Raw genomic sequence first — 13,827 nt, 5'->3', positions numbered from 1 at the left:
TGGTTCAGAACCCCAGCACGGCACAGACTCAGGCAGTGTGGGGTCATTTTGATTCCAATGATAATACTCATATAGAAGCATGGCTCCTATGTTGGACGGCTAGGAGATGGGGAAGGGAAATGCAGAAGACATCAAAAAGAAAAGAAACCCCAATAATGGCCCCAAAAGCCTGGAACGAGGGGCAGAGCAGAGGAAGAAGTCCATCCCAAGCAGCTCAGGGCTATGCAGAATAAGGGACAGGTCAAGGTGATAATTCATGCTTAGTATATGGCCAGGAAGGACACTTTGCCTGGGAGTGCACTGAATGGGGCTCCTCCCCTGTATGTCAGTACTGCCCCCCTCTGTCCCTAGAAGGACCAGACAGGTGAGGGCTCTTTAACATAGTTCATATGGAATCTGGAAAGGCAGACTCTAAGCCAGCCTCATGAATGGCAAATTTTGGCACCAAGAGCCCTAATAGGTCCTTTTAAACTGAAATTGATAGGGGGCAGTGATATTGATAGGGAGATTCTTAACATTGACAGGGTCGACAATTCCAGAAGATTTTATAGATGGTAATAGGAAGCCAACAGTATACAGGGTTTGGTGTTCATATGTAGGACCCAAAGGGAGGTGTGAGAGAGAAGACAGTCAATCTACCTGCAAATATGGAGGCACTAGATGTGGAACTGGCAGCCATAGACTTTGTGGTTAAGCAACCCGATGTTTTTTGGGAAAAAGACTGTGATTAGTTCAGACAGCGTACTTAATGCAGCTACTCACAGCAATAACATTCTAGAAGAGGTTACAGCCCACCCAGAAATAAAAAAAATGTACTGGCTCGGGAAGGGGCACATAATGAGATGGCTTTGCACAAAATGACAGGACAGACAGAAAAGGTTAAACCTGACAAGGCCATGAAAGATTTAGGGCCCAGTATTGTGGTAACACATTGATTGGGGAAGGCAAGACAAACTCAGAGGTTTCAGTGGGACAAATTGGGGCGGCACGGTGGATCAGCGGTTAGCACTACTGCCTCACAGCATCAGGGACCCAGGTTCGATTTGACTGTCTGTGTGGAGTTTGCACATTCGTCCCTGTGTCTGTGTGGGATTCCTTTGGGAGCTCTGGTTTCCTCCCGCAGTCCCAAGATGTGCAGGGTAGGGTGGATTGCCCATGTTAAATTGCCAGTAGTGCTCAGGTGGGGTGGGTCTGGATGGGTGCTTTTTGGCTTGGTGTGGACATGTTGGCCTAAAGGGCCTGTTTCCACACTATAGGGATTCTAGTCTATTTAAAAAAAATGCAAGAAACCCAAAGACTGTAAAGTGAGGGAGATAGTGATGCTCAGAATGTTCCAACCCAGAACCTTCCTGTCCCCATGATGTGCTGGCACTACCTGATCATTGAGAAATTGAACCCTTCAGTTTACAAACTATGGCTGGAAATAGGCAGAGAGGGATGGTATATAACCAAGCTCAAGCTGTTTTGGGGGCAACCCATGCATTGTCACTCAGCCCATGTACATAGTGATACTCTCAAGCAGGAGACCAGTTTTGAGAAGATTTGTAGCTCAGGTTGAGATTCTGGATGTGAGTTTGCTCGCTGAGCTGGAAGGTTAGTTTTCAGACGTTTCGTCACCATTCTAGGCAACATCATCAGTGAGCCTCCGACGAAGCGCTGGTGTTATGTCCCACTTTCTCTTTATCTGGTTAGGTATCCTTGGATTGGTGATGTCATTTCCTGGGTTGGTGATGTCATTTCCTGTTCTTTTTCTCAGGGGATGGTAGATTAGCTCCAAGTCAATGTGTTTGTTGATGGAGTTCTGGTTGGAATGCCATGCTTCTAGGAATTCTCATGCATGTCTCTGTTTGGCTTATCCTAGGATGGATGTGTTGTCCCAATCAAAGTGGTGTCCTTCCTCATCTGTATGTAAGGATACTAGTGATAGTGGATCATGTCGTTTTGTGGCTAGTTGATGTTCATGTATCCTGGTGGCTAGCTTCCTGCCAGTTTGTCCAATGTAGTGTTTGTCACAGTTTTTGCAAGGTATTTTGTAGGTGACGTTTGTTTTGCTTGTTGTCTGTATAGGGTCTTTTAAGTTCATTAGCTGCTGTTTTAGTGTGTTGGTGGGTTTGTGGGCTACCCTGATGCCAAGGGGTCCGAGTAGTCTGGCAGTCATTTCGGAAATGTCTTTGATGTAGGGGAGAGTGGTTATGGTTTCTGGGCCCGTTTTGTCTGTTTGTTTGGGTTTGTTGCTGAGGAATCGGCGGACTGTGTTCATAGGGTACCCATTCTTTTTGAATACGCTGTATAGGTGATTTTCCTCTGCTCTGCGTAGTTCCTCTGTGCTGCAGTGTGTGGTGGCTCGTTGGAATAATGTTCTAATGCAGCTTCGTTTGTGGGTGTTGGGATGGTTGCTCCTGTAGTTCAGTATTTGGTCCGTATGTGCTGTTTTCCTGTAGACGCTGGTTTGAAGTTCCCCATTGACTGTTCGCTCTACTGTGACATCTAGGAATGGCAGTTTGTTGTTGCTTTCCTCCTCTTTTGTGAATGTTATGCCAATAAAGGGTATTATTGATGGTCTTGAAGGTTTCCTCTAATTTGTTTTGTTTAGTGATGACAAAGGTGTCATCCACATAGCGGACCCAAAGTTTGGGTTGGATGATTGGCAGAGCTGTTTGTTCGAGTCTCTGCATTACTGCCTCTGCTAAGAACCCTGATATCGGAGATCCCATGGGTGTACCGTTGGTTTGTCTGCAGGTTTTGTTATTGAAAGTGAAGTGGGTGGTGAGGCATAGGTCCACAAGCTTGATGATGTTGTCCTTGCTGATGAGGTTGGTGGTGCCTGGTGTATGTGTCTTTGGTTCTTCTAATAGTGTAGTCAGTGTTTCTTTGGCCAGGTTGATGTTGATGGATGTGAACAGGGCTGTTACGTCAAAGGAGACCATTATTTCATCCTCTTCTATCTTGGTGTCTTTGATGGTGTTCAGGAATTCTTGGGTGGAGCGAATGGAGTGGTGGGAGTCTTCTACTAGGTGTTTTAGTCTTTGGTGTAGTTCCTTGGCTAATCTGTAGGTTGGTGTTCCAGGTAGCGACACTATGGGCCTGAGGGGGGGGGGGGGGCTTCTGGTTTGTGATTGTAGCTCAGGTTGAGGTTCTGGGTGTGAGTTTGCTCGCTGAGCTAGAAGGTTAGTTTTCAGACGTTTCGTCACTATTCTAGGTAACATCATCAGTGAGCTGGTGTTATGTCCCGCTTTCTATTTATCTGGTTAGGTTTCCTTGGGTTGGTGATGTCATTTCCTGTTCTTTTCCTCAGGGGTTGGTAGATTGGCTTCAAGTCAATGTGTTTGTTGATGGAGTTCCGGTTGGAATGCCATGCTTCTAGGAATTCTCGTGCATGTCTCTGTTTGGCTTGTCCTAGGATGGATGTGTTGTCCCAATCAAAGTGGTGTCCTTCCTTATCTGTATGTAAGGATACGAGTAATAGTGGGTCATGTCGTTTTGTGGCTAGTTGATGTTCATGTATCCTGGTGGCTAGCTTCCTGCCAGTTTGTCCAATGTAGTGTTTGTCACAGTTCTTGCAAGGTATTTTGTAGATGATGTTCGTTTTATTTGTTGAGACCAGTGCTAAAGGCAACCTGAGAATCAAACCAGCAGACACTCCACCTCTCCCAACTAACAGGACACCCGCCCGTCCCCTCAGAGTTCTTCCCCCATTCCTGGACTGAGAGAGAGAGAGAGACACCTCTTCCTAGATATACACCTTAAGAGGGTTCCGCACAAAGAAAGAGGAGGAAGAAGGGAAAGGGGAGTGGGCCATGCGTATCAAGGTAGCCCACTCCATTGACAGGCTCACTTATAATCCATAAGAGAGTGTGAGACTTGTAAGGCGATGGCACTGATTAGAATTTTAAAATGAGATGGGTTGAGGTACTCGAATTCCACAATTTAATGGGATTTTAAAACTTAAAATTTTCTGTCATTAAAACGACAAGGGGACTGGGAGATTAAACTGTCATGCTCACAAAAACTATGCCTTTTTTTGGTTAAGTAGCCTATCTCAAGGAAATTTAATAGTGACCACATGAACTGTATTCAACATATTCTTCTACAGTTCTGTACAGTTATTGGTGTATGTATCGTGATTGTACTGCACAGTCACATGGGAATCCAGGTAGCCAGGGTGCCTGTGGTATGATCCACCCGATGTGGTGGCATATGAGGACAGGATTCTGAAAGTTCACCAACAAAAATGTTCACTTTCAGTTGAAATAACCAAATCACTGTGTGCAGGAAACCCAATGGGAGTTCCACCCTTTGCTATATGACGGTAGGGGTTACAGAGGATTGGTGAGGATTTTCTGAAAACAGGAGCACATAGATATTTCTGAAGAAGGGTCCCGACCCAAAACGTCAGCTTTCCTGCTCCTCTGATGCTGCCTGGCCTGCTGTGTTCCTCCAGCTCCACGCTGTGTTATCTCTGACTCTAACATCTGCACTTCTTCCTATTTCAGCACAGATATAGGTTGCTTCGTCTACAGCCCAGAGAAGGGGTTAGAAAATGTGCATCAGTGTCCATGGAAGGCATATCAGGGACAGATGGTGGAATATGAGATTAAAAAATGGACTGAAACCGGTAGTTGTCCCACCTCCTTTGTGTTTGTCCTGACAGCAGCCCAGTCCGTGTATTTAAACCACAGGCAAGGTCCTATTTGACGACATCAGTCATGAGTTGATGCCCGTGATAGTGGATATAACGGAATTTCAACTGCTAGAGGTGCCCTTTCCTACATCTGACTTGGAAAGTCTTGGAACTGGGAACAGGGAGGTACAAAGGCAAGCCTAGACCAGCCCCAAGTATTCGCACGAATGAGACCTGATCAACAATCTAGCCACTGCTTACGGGTCCTGCAAACTACTGCCAAGCCACTGTACTCAGAAATGACCTGGATAACTAGTTGAAAGAAATCAATCAAATCAGAGGGGATTTGTCACACATTCCAAGAACATCAGGACCCAGAAGCAGGAACCTTGTGAGCAGGAAGAACCGATTCAACTTCAGTTTGAGCAGCTGTAATTGAGATGGTATACACTTTACAACATCTCACATCCCCAAAGCAGATTTTAAATAGTGTTGGCATAGACATTTAAGAATGGTATGGTTACTTGGATTTTAGAGGGAAGGACTGGTTTTGTAAAGTTTCACATATATCTATCTTGTGTTTCAATGATAATAAACTACGTGTCATGGTAAAGAAGAGCAAAATGCTGGAAATTACAGCAGATCAGGCAGCATCTGTGGCGAGACTGCAAGCTAACTTTTTGAGTCTGGGTGACTTCATCAGAGTTCTGATAAAGTCATCTAGACTGAAAATGTTAGCTTGCAGTCTCTCCATGGATCTGCATGATCTGCTGTGATTTCCAACATCTTTTGTCTTCTGTACACATTCCAGCATTTACAGTAACTTGCTCTTACCTGTCTCATCATGTGATAATAAGGCATACAGCTGGTTGAACACAGCAGGCCAGGCAGCATCAGAGGAGCAGGAAAGCTGACATTTCAGGCCTGGACCCTTCTTTGGAAATGGCCTATTCACTCATGACAGACCATGATCTCATTATTAGCGTAAAATGAATCCCAGTAAGCAAATAGATCAGATCATCAAAAAAAAACTTACAATTCCCACCGGAAGCAATTTTTCTACAAACGTTTTGACAATTCCAATTAGCCTTTCTGGTCATTCTTACCCTAAATTGAATTAACCCCTATTTTGTTAATGTTAGTGAAAATTGTTATCAACAAGTTGCCCGAGTGCTAACATGCATTGGAAATTTCTGTGAAAATTTTCAACAATGCTTTAAATCTACTGGCACTAATGACTCAGAAAAAAAATCCATATCAAGTTGCATCCCTGCTATGGCAACCAAATGATCATTGCCAAACATAGTCTGTTACATATTCAAAAATTCAAGTGGACTTTGGAATGATTGGTTGTCTCAGTGTTAAGTACACTTTTGAATTAGTTGAACTCTCAGCTATTGGGAATATTAGTATCGTACAGCACTTCATTTCTTCTACACTGATAAGTGAGGCATCATAATTTCTTGAGGTAATAATTTCATCAATTGCAAGTTAAAACTAGCTTTCAGTTGTGGTGAATAATCAGTTGCAAATCTGCATGCAAAAGTACATTTACTTTGAAACAACGTTATCACAGATGTCCGAAATCTAATCTTCAACGATTCTCTTGGAACCGTTCCTTTACATTGGGAAAACTGCACATGTTACTCCATCTTCAAAGAAGGTTTGAGGGGGAATCCAAAAAATGATAGATCTGCCGGACTAACATCCATGATCAAGAAATGAGTAAAGATTATAATGAAAGATAAAGTGAAATAGCTGCTTGATACTTTTCAGCTGACCAGTCTGCATTAGCTTGGACATCTAATAGAATATCTTAAAGAGCCAACTATATTGGTGACAAAGAAATGTCATTGTCTGTTATATGTATTAACTCCCAAGAACAGTTAAATTGGAGCTCATTGGATTGAAAGCAAATGATTGACTTTTTCTGAAATTGGCTGAAGAATCGAAGATAATGCCTATTAAACGTGGACAGATACTCTCGTTAACATTTTATGACAATTTGCATTCCTCAGGAATCTGTGGTGGGAATTCAATTATAGGTCGCTGGTTAATTAAATCACTTCATCAGGTGACACAGTCCTCCAATAACTAAGACTCAACTGTCAACCCTTTCCTTTGTGAGTTGACATACATTTCTTGCCTTTCAGCTACGGTATGGGACAAAAGAATTTGTTTAAATGTTGTCTTGCAAAAGTCATGGGGCTTGACTTTCAATGGGTTGTCACAGATACAAAATTAATTGCTCTCGATCCAAAGTTGGCCTTCTGGCCACACAAAGAGAATAGTGTTCACTTCTGGTCGCCCCATTACAGGAATGATGTGGAGGCTTTGGAGTGGGTGCAGGGGAGGTTTACCAGGATGCTGTCTGGATTAGAGGGTTATGAGCTATAAGGAGACACTAGAAAAACTCAGATTGTTTTCTTGAGTGGAGAAGGCTGAGGGGAGACTTGATAGAAGTTTATAAAATTATGAGATGCATAGATAGGGTTGACAGTGTGAATCTTTTTCCCAGCATGGAAATGTCTAATACTAGGGGCGTTTGTTTAATGTGAGAGGGAGGAAGTTCAAAGCAGCTATGAGGGGCAGGTTTTTTTTACACAGAGAGTGGTAGGACTCTGGAACACACTGCCAGGGGTGGTGGGTATGATGAGGGCATTTAAAGGGCTTTTAGAATAAGTACATGAAATGCAAGGAATGGAGTGATATGGACCAAGGGCAGGCAGAAAGGATCTGTTTCATTTGGCATCATGTTCGGTACAACATCATGGGCTGAAGGGCCTGTTCCTGTGCTGTGCTGTGTTCTTCTGTGTTCTAAAGTTGCTACTCGCTGGCAAAACCCTAGGTGAGGGAGCTCTCAATCTGTTGTAGAGTTTAAATCCTTTGAGTAGGCTTTTTGAAATTCTGAATTCTATCAGCCAAGTTTTTCATGAAGTCTGTGGATCATTGGAATTCTGTACACTAGAGGACTGCAGGCACTCAGTTGTTAAATACAGTCAATACCGATACTGTTTGATTTTGGGGCACTTACAAAATCAAGGGACAGGTGAAAAGTAGAGCTGACAGTTCAATCATTGTCTTACTGAAGGATAAAGCAAGTTTACAGGATCACATGGCCTACTTCTGATTTTTTTATGATATTCATTTTAAAGCCATAATGTACATTCTATCCCTGTAGTCAGAGTCTCTTGCTTGAAACACATGCTGTATGGAAATATTCAGTGGCTCAAGCAACCACTTAGCATTCTGCTGATCAGAAATATGGCAGATGCAATATTTGGATATGGAGAACAATTTTTACCACTTCTATATAATATTTCATTAGTGTTTAATGATTCCGATAAATATTTATATTGACAATGTTTCCTGGCTCCAAACTTGTGATTAGTTATTTGAATATCATTCTGTATTCCCGAAATTCAAAAATGACTAGGTCTGAAAACATTCCAGTTTGGAGAGATTTATGAGTTTTACTAATACTTCTCTTCAATTCTCCAACAGGATCAGGACATCCTTTGCTGTTAATATGGATTGTCTTGCATGGAAGAACAAACTCCAGGTTGCATGCATTCTAACTGTCTACTTCACCCTGTCTTGCCCAATTATCCAGGGAGCTAATATATTGGTTGTCCCACTTGATGGAAGTCACTGGATCAATATGAGAATTCTAATTGAAGAACTGAAACTCCGTGGGCACAGTTTCACTGTGCTTTATTTCTCAAAATCATGGTACATCAAAGAGATGCCTGATCTATATCAATCTGTCATAATTGAAATGGAAAGTATTGTTGGAAAAAACAGTGGTGAAAATGTTATGCATGATATGATACAAAACGTATTTGAAGCCTTACAAGATGGTTGGACAACATGGGGCTTTGTCAAGTTCCAATATGAAACAATGTATTTTATGCATGCCTGTCACAACTGGGGTATGCTGTTAATTACCACAATTTTTGAAAACAAAAGTTTGTTAAATCAACTTGAAAATGAGCATTTTGACTTAGTACTTACCGATCCTGTATTTCCTACAGGTTCAATGCTTGCTTATTATTTAAAACTCCCTTTGGTATATAATGTTCGATGGATCACCACTGGAGAAGCTCAGTTCCTTGCTGCCCCATCACCAGCTTCCTATGTCCCAATTCCTGGCTCACAATTGACAGATAAAATGAGTTTTTCCCAAAGAACACAAAACGTTATCCAAAATCTTGTTCAACTGGCAATTTCAAATTTTCTAACATATCCAATTTACAATAAACTCTGCCATCGCTATCTAGGCCCAGGCACTGATATTGAGACTGTTCTCCTCAGGGCAGATGTGTGGCTGATGAGAGTAGATTTTATATTTGAATTCCCGAGACCCACCATGCCAAATATTGTTTATATTGGAGGATTCCAGTGTAAACCATCCAAGCCTTTACCTCTAGAGTTTGAAGAGTTTGTCCAGTCCTCAGGGGAACATGGGATTATTGTCATGTCAATGGGGACCTTTGTCAATTTTTTGCCAATGCATATGACAATGAAAATAGCAGAGGCTCTTGCTCAAGTACCTCAGAAAGTTATCTGGAGACATGATGGAAAGATCCCTCCCAATATTGGAAATAATACACTACTTGCAAAATGGATCCCTCAGAATGATTTACTAGGGCACCCAAAGACACGAGTTTTCGTTGCCCACGGTGGCACCAATGGGCTTTATGAAGCTATCTATCATGGGGTGCCAGTAGTTGGCATACCTCTGTTTTATGATCAATTTGATAACTTAATCAGACTTGAAATCCGAGGTGCAGCAAAAGTTATTTGTGTCACAACCATGCAGTCAACAGATCTATTGGAGGCAGTTAATGAGGTTATACATAACACCTCTTATCGGGAGAACATGCAGAAACTCTCTGCTCTCCATAGAGACCAACCTGAGACTCCGATGGAGAGAGCTATTTTCTGGGTTGAGTACGTTGCCCGAAACAAGGCGGCAACACATTTGCGTACAGCATCTTACCGACTCCCCTGGTATGTTTACTACTGTATGGATGTGATGATCTTCCTGCTGTCACTGTTCCTCATGGTTATAGTGATGACAGTCCTACTATTGAAGAGACTTTGTAATGTGACTCGAAAGAGAAAAGAAAAAACTCAGTGAAATTCATCATTTCAAACTGGAAGTGGGTAGAGTTGTTTTAATTGGATTAAAAATTTAAATCAGTTAACTAATGTCTGCCCATTATAGTTACACATGGCTATTAGTGTAGCACAAGAGTGCAGTTTTGTCTCTCAACAGTAGTTCTTGCTTGTAGATACTCAGTGAAATGCTGCACTTTAATTTGTTTTGGAAATCTGATTTTCAAATATTATGCAAAATTAATCATATTAATTTACATGCAGGAGCACCATTATGAAAGGAAATAACAGAACCACGGAATCATTTGACCCCCAATTATTTCTTTCTCTCCCTGTAACACACAACATTTTCCACCACAGCTCTCCCTTGTGCATGAGCACATGAATTTCTGTTGGTTCTCACAAGGGCAGTGAACTAGGCATTTGTTATGCCTGTCTTTATTGGTCAGTGCATTCAGTATAGGAGTTGGGAGGCCATTTTGAAGCTGTATAGGACATTGGTTAACGAAGTGTGGAGTTGGATGAACACAGCAGGCCAAGCAGCATCTCAGGAGCACAAAAGCTGACGTTTCAGGCCTCGGCCCTTCATCAGTGCTCCTGAGATGCTGCTTGGCCTGCTGTGTTCATCCAGCTCCACACTTTGTTATCTTGGATTCTCCAGCATCTGCAGTTCCCATTATCTCTAGGACATTGGTTAGGCCACTTTTGAATAATTGCATTCAATTCTGGTCTCCCTCCTATAGGAAAGATGTTGTTAAACTTGAAAGGATTCAGAAAAGATTTACAACGATGTTGCCAGGGTTGGAGGGTTTACCCTATGGAGAGAGGCTCGATAGGCAGGGACTATATCCCCTGAAATGCCAGAGGCCAAGGGGTGACCTTATAAAAGTTTATGAAATCATGAGGGGTATGGATAGATTAAATAGACAAGGTCTTTCCCCCAGGGTTGGCAGTCCAGAACTAAAGGGCATAGGTTTAAAGTGAGAGGGGAAAGATTTAAAAGGTACCTAAGGGGCAACATTTTCACGCAGAGGGTGGTGCATGTGTGGAATGAGCTGCCCTAGATGGAGGAGCAGGCTGATACAATTATGTCGTTTAAAAGGCATTTGGATGGGTACATGTATGGGAAGGGTTTAAGAGTGATATGGACCAAATGCTGGCAAATGGTATGAGATTAATTTAGGATATCTGGTTGGCATAGATAAGTTGGACCAAAGGGTCTATTTTCGTGCTGTACATCTGTGACTCTATGAGATTGATTACCTAAAAACCATCCTGTGTTCTACTAACTGCTTAATTAATGTTAACTGAGGTAAATATACACTAGCACATTACACCATTAGAATTTTAAACTGCTCTGGCACAGGCAACTCACAGTTCTGGGGATTTATCAATACTGATGGGAACAGAGGGGAAAGCAAGACAGTGGTAGAGATGAAACCAAAACCCTGTGAACACTGGAAATCTGAAGTGAAATCAGAAAATTCTACAAATACTGAGCAGAACGGTCATCATCTGCGATAGGAAAACAGAGTTAAGATTTCAGGTCAATGACTTTTCATTAGAACAATTATCAGTAATCTGGCCTGGATAATATAAAAATGTCAATTCAAAAGAAGTGAGAGAGAATCGGATAGCTAACAAAAGCATCTATGTTCCCATGGGAACCCAAAGCAGACAGATAAATAATCAGTTTCATCCATATTCCTTTAAAGTCTCTTTGCTATAAAAACCGTACTGATCTAATCCACTTCTAGGCAATCAGAACAATCAAGACTTGCCAGTGCACGATAAATTTTTTTGCATGACAATGCCTGCACTGATTTCAATCTCATGTCCAACTAGATGGTTGGGACTTATACAAGCAAGGTCACTGTGTTTTCATTCCCTAAATTGTACATCAATGAACAAAAGATAATGAATCCCATTGTTGTGAATTACAGGGAACAGTTTAAGAATAGGTCTAAATGACATATCAGTATAGAACATTCCAGGAAGAAAGACAGTTTACTGTTTTTATAACAAGACGTAGAGCTGGATGAACACAGCAGGCCAAGCAGCTTCAGAGGAGCAGGAAAGCTGGCGTTTCTGGTCTAGATTCTTCTTAAATTTACTGTTCACTCAGTTTTGCTAAACTCTACAATTATGTCTATTCTAGCTCATTCCAGGATATGCACTGCACAGGAATAGAGAGCTCAGAAGCAGGAGGCAGCAATTTGGCTCTTTAAGCCAGTTGCACCATTCACAAAGATCAAGGTTGATCTTCTTGTGCTCACTTCACTTCCAGCGTGCACACCCTAACTGCTGGCTGACTTCCTAAGTCAATAATCTAACTCTGCCTTAAATAAATTGAATGACACAGCCTCCACTACTTTCTGGGGAACAGAATTCATATTCTAACAATCCTCAAAGAAAAATTCTCAACTTCACCTCATCAGTTAACTGCACCCCTTAGTTCTAGTCTGTCCTACAAGAGAGAACATCCTACTGGAATCCATTGTTTCACGTCCCCTCATGATCACATAGGTTTCAATAAAAGACTCCCATTCTAAAATTCAGTGGTTATACACCCAACTTATTCAATGTTTCTTTGTAGCACAAGTCCTTCAATTGTAATTCAATTAGTTTGTAATCTGAGATAACAAGGTGTAGAGCTGGATGAACACAGCAGGCCAAGCAGCATCGGAAGAACAGGAAAGCTGATGTTTCGGGCCTAGACTCTTCTTCAGAAATTAGAAAGTTTGTAATCTCTTCCCAATCTCTCAGTTGAACACTCTTATGCATGGCCACATAAACTTTAAAACACTGCGTGTGAATTCAACCTTTTGGAAGTGTTCCAGGATGCCAGAAATGGAGTGACTAACAGGACTGATGCCCTGGCTGAGCGGTGAGATCTCAGCTGAGATGCAGATACCAGTACAACTCTAATGATTGGCTGCATGAAGATCCAGCTACTCCCTCAAACTGTAGAAAGCACCATTATCCCACTACAACAATGCGCATTTGAAATCTTGCGATGTTTATAGCATACTGTTACAGTTCGTGCACTTTACCCAGAACTGGGAAAGTATCAAACAGTTTAAGACTCTCAGTTTTGGAGATTAATGCTACAAACACGTTGCGACTAGTCCTGCAGCACACAGCTACAGATGAAGGGATGATCTGAACACATCAATGCTGCTAACTCCCACCAAATTCTACAGTTACCTGACAACAGGGTATGGGATACTACCAAGGAAAGATCTACTGGTGTAATGTGTGTATGTACATAAGTATTGTGTCCTTGTGCAAATATGTAAGAATATGCACAGGTAATGATTTGTGCATCAAACCAGTGAGCATGTGTACTGATACTGAGAGAATTTAGGCACAGTTTTCAAATTAACTGAAGAGGCACGTTTCTGTATGCAGACTCGAGATGTCATAATGAAAAAAAATATTGAATATTGATTTCTGAATTCCATCATTTAATTTAACATCTCACCCTTTTAGTGGACTGAAATGGTGCTTTAAAATAAAAGAAAAAACACTGACTTAAAATGATTAAAGCAATCACTTGACCACATAGTTTGTCAAATTTCATGAAACAACATGAAATAAACAAACAGAAATTTTTATATTTTCATGTGGATATTGATACTACCCAACAGTCAGGCATGAAAAAGCTCTCATCCATTTTAAATTACACTTATCATACAACATCACATATTGGATATGAAAACATATCCAACTCAGCAGGCCCAGCATCATTTGTGGAGAGAAAGCTGATTTAATTTTTTGGGTTCAGTGACCCTTCTTCAGAACTTTGGACAGTTTGTACAGTTCTGCAGAAGGGTCACTTCCTGTCTCTACAAATGCTGCCAGGCCTGCTGAACTTTTCTAACAATTTCAGTTTTTCATTCTGCTTTCCAGCACCCACAATTCGTTTTTTTTTCTCCTATAATCAAGCATGGAGACAATGAAATCAGACATGTAAACACACAAACCAGCTAATGTTTCAAAGGATTGCACTTGGCAGAGAAGTGGAGATGGACTTTTGACTGCAGAAGTGGAATTGCCTGAAGAAAGTGCTCCTCATGTCTCTA

At 41.6% G+C, this 13,827-nt stretch overlaps 1 protein-coding gene across 2 annotated transcripts; it reads left to right on the top strand.

The window, feature by feature from the left end:
• The first annotated feature begins 5,966 nt into the window (after positions 1-5,966).
• Positions 5,967-10,301, top strand: LOC125467313 (UDP-glucuronosyltransferase 2A1-like). 2 transcript variants are annotated; one of them, XM_048562985.2, is made up of 2 exons: positions 5,967-6,089; positions 8,126-10,301. In XM_048562985.2, exon 2 carries the CDS (start codon positions 8,151-8,153, stop codon positions 9,762-9,764), a length of 1,614 nt encoding a protein of 537 aa, XP_048418942.2. In that variant the 5' UTR covers positions 5,967-6,089; positions 8,126-8,150; the 3' UTR covers positions 9,765-10,301. The 2 variants fall into 2 exon arrangements, with proteins under 2 accessions (XP_048418942.2, XP_048418943.2); XM_048562986.2 differs by lacking the exon at positions 5,967-6,089 and adding an exon at positions 6,100-6,744.
• The last annotated feature ends 3,526 nt before the right edge of the window (positions 10,302-13,827 follow it).

The sequence above is a fragment of the Stegostoma tigrinum genome, chromosome 33 (assembly GCF_030684315.1).
Source record: "Stegostoma tigrinum isolate sSteTig4 chromosome 33, sSteTig4.hap1, whole genome shotgun sequence".
NCBI lineage: Eukaryota > Metazoa > Chordata > Chondrichthyes > Orectolobiformes > Stegostomatidae > Stegostoma > Stegostoma tigrinum.
The sequence above is the reverse complement of the archived record's forward strand: the minus strand, read 5'-3'. Positions and strand labels throughout refer to the sequence as shown.